This window comes from Arachis ipaensis, chromosome B5 (genome assembly GCF_059453495.1).
Source record: "Arachis ipaensis isolate K30076 ecotype BB chromosome B5, ASM5945349v1, whole genome shotgun sequence".
NCBI classification, from domain to species: domain Eukaryota; kingdom Viridiplantae; phylum Streptophyta; class Magnoliopsida; order Fabales; family Fabaceae; genus Arachis; species Arachis ipaensis.
In genome coordinates, this window is record NC_142440.1 from 140,467,930 (window position 1) to 140,472,318 (window position 4,389).

General features: G+C 32.4%; 1 protein-coding gene across 1 annotated transcript; it reads right to left on the minus strand.

Annotated features, from left to right (window-relative positions):
* Positions 1–2,487: 2,487 nt before the first annotated feature.
* LOC107641111 (uncharacterized) lies at positions 2,488–4,389 on the minus strand. The gene has a single exon (XM_016344616.3). It carries the CDS (start codon positions 4,279–4,281, stop codon positions 2,620–2,622), a length of 1,662 nt encoding a protein of 553 aa, XP_016200102.2. The 5' UTR covers positions 4,282–4,389; the 3' UTR covers positions 2,488–2,619.

Sequence of the window (4,389 nt, forward strand, 5' to 3'; positions counted from 1 at the left end):
TCTCATTCCTTCACCCACTCTATTTCTCTTCCTATACCTGCTCTATCTCTTTTATATATCAATTATAAATAACTAATTATAAATTTAACAACAAAAATATATATTATATTCTCTAATTACAATTAAAATTAAATTAAAATTAAAACTGAAATTAAAATTGAAATATTAAAATTGAAATATAACTATATTATATTACTAATTTAACAACCAAAATGTCACATGATACTCTCTCATTAAAATTAAGATGAAATATTTCCTCCAAAATTAATAAATTTCCTTTCTCTATAGTCTTATCTACCTCTCTCTCCTCTATTTCTCTCTACCCTTCCCATTCTATATATAATTTATAATTTATATTTGATATTACTAATTTGATAAACTAAAATGTATCACACGGTATTCTTTCATTACAATTATAATAAAATCTTTCCCTCCAAAATTAACAAACTCACTCCTTTTTCTTTATCTTTTTCTCTTTTTCTCTTATTCTCTATCTCTTTTTATATTTCTATTCTACAAGAAATAAAATTAATAAAATAACATAATTCAAATAGATTCACAAAATTATAAAATATATATTAAATTTATAATTAAATATAATTAAAAATAATTCCGTAATATTATTTACATAAATATTTTATTATTGTATGCATATTTTTTTATTTAATTTTAAATTTGTACCGTTTATCTTTTTAATTTATATTTTCACTTTTATTTCTTTAAATATTTATTACATATAATTTAGCTGCTAGAGACTTTTTCTCATATGATCTTTTTGTAAAAATAATTTAATTCAATAAATATTAATTTTTTTTGTCATAATCTCTAAATTAAGATAAAGTCGACGTAGTTTTAAAAGATTTAGATTCCCGTAATGTTTAAGATTTAGATTCCCGTAATAACATTACGAGCAAAAATACTAGTTAATGATTAATTTTGAAATTCATATCTTTTTAACATCAATAATGCGTTCATAGTTCTTAGGTAACTCCAATGGTCTTTTGCCTTGGTTATTGATAGATATTCTATTCATAATCACAATGCACAACCAAATCTCCTACCAGGTCTCTGGTTCTCGACACTTGAGAACCACCGATCTGCTTCTCAATGCCTTCAACACCGCCATTATTTCAGCAAATTTGGATCTCTGCAGTACTTAACACTATCATCCAGTCACAACCCATCCTAATAAATAGTACATGAACAACCTAATTTCATTATGATGCTAAGATTGATTCCTCAAAGTTTATAGCAGCATCAACCATATTCTATCTTGTTTGAGATCAATTCATTTTATGTTTATTGGTCTAATCTGAAGAGTGATTTTTGTGAAAGTAGCTATTATTCACTTCCATCTAAAACTGAATCTGAAGCTTATAATCGAATGGTGGGTTCAACTAGAAACCAAATAAGCTGACAAAATATTAAATCAAGTGTCTCGCAATTATTTCAAAGGGACAAACTGAAATCCAAGTATAAAGGAAAATTCATACTAGAGATCTCCAATATTGTCTGTGCCAAAAGAAATTGTATTAGCATTCAAAAATATTCTACAAGAACAAATGCAATTTCAATCTGTACAACATTGTTTCACTTGTAATTCTTTATTCTAACCCCACTCATCACAATGCAGAGAAGATTTAGAAAATACCAAAGAAATAGGTGTAGAAATAGTTGTGCTTGACATTAGAATCCCCAAATCTTTCATGACAAGTGTAGCTGATAACAGACAACAAAACTCCAAACCATGTTTTAATAATAAAAGCTTTTCAACATGATTTTAAACAAGAACAATGTAATAATTCCTATATAGGATTTTTCAACAAGAAATAATGAAATAACTCAATTAAGCATTAACTGCTGAGTAACATTAGTTATGAAAATGAACAAGGGTTTTAAGATAACATTAATTACAACTGTACATTAATTATGGAAATGAACATAATGTACATATTTTCAATTGATTTCTAAGAATTAAAGCCCTGTAACATTAATTATGAAAATGAACAAAGCTTTTAAGATAATTCATATTTGAACCAAATTAGCCAAATTCCTAGAAATTCCTTCTTGCACGGCCTTTTTTATTTGAAACATCAAGTGTAATCACAGACTTAGTATACAGGTTTCTTCACCTATGATCAGATTTTGAAAAATAACAAAAATGTTGAAATTGTCAACAAAAAAAGTGGGGTCATGCATTTAGTATATGTATTTGTTTCAAAGATGGCAGTGAAAATCATAAATCTATGTCATTAATCTTGCCACCGCATGTCTTTTAGAAGAATTCTAAGAAGATTCAGTCAAATAAAGCACAGTTGCTCAGCAGACCAATCATGAGCTCTTAATTACTATCAAGAAATCTTAAGCACTAAGCCACCAGTTACAACTAGGAAAATCCGCCGAAACAGGATGCATGATAGCCATGGTAACAAAGACTCAAAAATCAGCCAATAACACAAGTTCAAAATTAATTCAATAACAGTGAGATAACCAAAATCAAGGTGATAGTGAGTTCATGGCATTTCCCAAACTCTCCACCCCAATAGATATAAAATTTACCAAGTTCTGTACAAATTTTGACAACAGAAAATTTATTAATTTGAGTTGATTTATTTCTCCTTAGTATCTTTTCAATAAGCCTCTAGCAATCATTTCATGAAGATGTTTCAGCGCTTGATCATTTTCACCTTTTTCCAACAGAGCACGAATAGTTGTTTCGTAAGTTACAGCATCCAGAGAGCAACCATTGTCTTCCATTTCCAACTTTAAGGCCAATGCTTCATGAAGTAGGCCCTCTTTGCAGAGCCCATTGATCATAACATTGTATATCCTTGTGTTTATGTGATAGCCTTTAATGGAAAGATCTTGAAAAATCTCTTTTGCATTTTCAAGTCTTCCACTTTTGCAGAGGCCATCTATAAGTATGGTGTATGTAACTATATCTGGATCAATGCCACTCTCTTTCATTTGATTGAATAACATAAGTGCCTTGTCATGTTGTTTGATATTGAACAAAGCATCCATCAAAGAATTGTAAGTGATTATATCGGCAGGTTGACCTCGATCATGCATCTTTTCAAGAAGTTCCAAGGCGCAAAGGATTCTCTTTGATTTTCCCAAGCCATCAATTAGAGTACTGTAAGTTACCGTGTCAGGAACCAAGTTCTTGTGACGCATCTCTTCGAAGAGATTCAAGGCATCATCGATCATTTTACTTTTGCAAAAGCCATTAATCATGATATTGTAACTCCGAACATTAGGAAACACTCTATTCTCGGCCATTGTGTTGAATATATATTTTGCCTTATTTACCTGATTAACCAAACAATATCCATCCATTATGCTGCTATAAGTAACCACATCTGGTTTCACACCATGTTTTGTCATCACAGCCAACACATTCTTAGCATCTTTGATCTTTCCTTCCTTGCATAGCCCATCGATCAAAATACTATAGGTACGAACATTTGGAGTAATGTTTCTAAGCACCATATCACTTAACAAATCAATGGCTTCCTTATATTGACCCTCAAGACACAATCCAAAAATGAGAGAACTGTATGTGATAACATTAGGAGAAATTCCCTTAGCAAGCATTTCAGAGAATAAATGAAAAGCCTGACTTACAAGTGTATCCTTGCAGAGGCTATCAATAATTGCGCTGTACATGAAGACATTAGGAGCAATGCCATACCGTGGGATCTTTCTCAACACTTGAATAACAGCTGATGTCTGTCCGGTCTTACAGAGCCCATTGATCAACGTCCCATAAGTGACTTGGTCGAAGTGAAATCCATGAGCCAGCACTCTGTCATGAAAGCGCACTGCTTTTTCAATACTACCACAGAGATAGAGACCTTTCAGGATTGTTGTCAATGTTACCGTATCAGGTTGATAATCCATTCTAAAAATCTTGGCCAATACAGAGAAAGCAAGCGTCATACGACCCATGCTGCAACAACAATTAATTACGATGCTCAAAGTAAATAAGTTGGGAGCGATTCCTCTGGCTTGCAATTGCTGAAAAAGGGAAATGGCGGTGGGGAAATGGTTGGTCTTGGCAAGAGATCCCAAAATCTTGGTGAATTGGATGATGGATGGAGGGCGACGCATAGAGAGCATGCGAGTGAAAGAATCAACAGCTTCATCAACTTGGCGAGTGGATGGGGGCTCAGAATGAGAGTGAAGGGATGAAGAGGAAGGGAAGGAAACAAAATTAGGGATTTGGAGAAGAGAATACCTAAAAATGAAAGTGATCGTTGAGGTTGAGGATGACAACATTTTAGTGATTCGCACTTTCGCTGTTAAGTTTGGGGGAGAGCTCTCTGCTCTCTGGTCGAAGACATAGACGACTAGACGTTGCTATCTCTGCGGAAATAGTTTTCTCAA

Excerpts from the sequence above, each read along its gene's own strand:
- LOC107641111 (XM_016344616.3), bottom strand. The coding sequence starts at position 4,281 with ATGTTGTCATCCTCAACCTCAACGATCACTTTCATTTTTAGGTATTCT.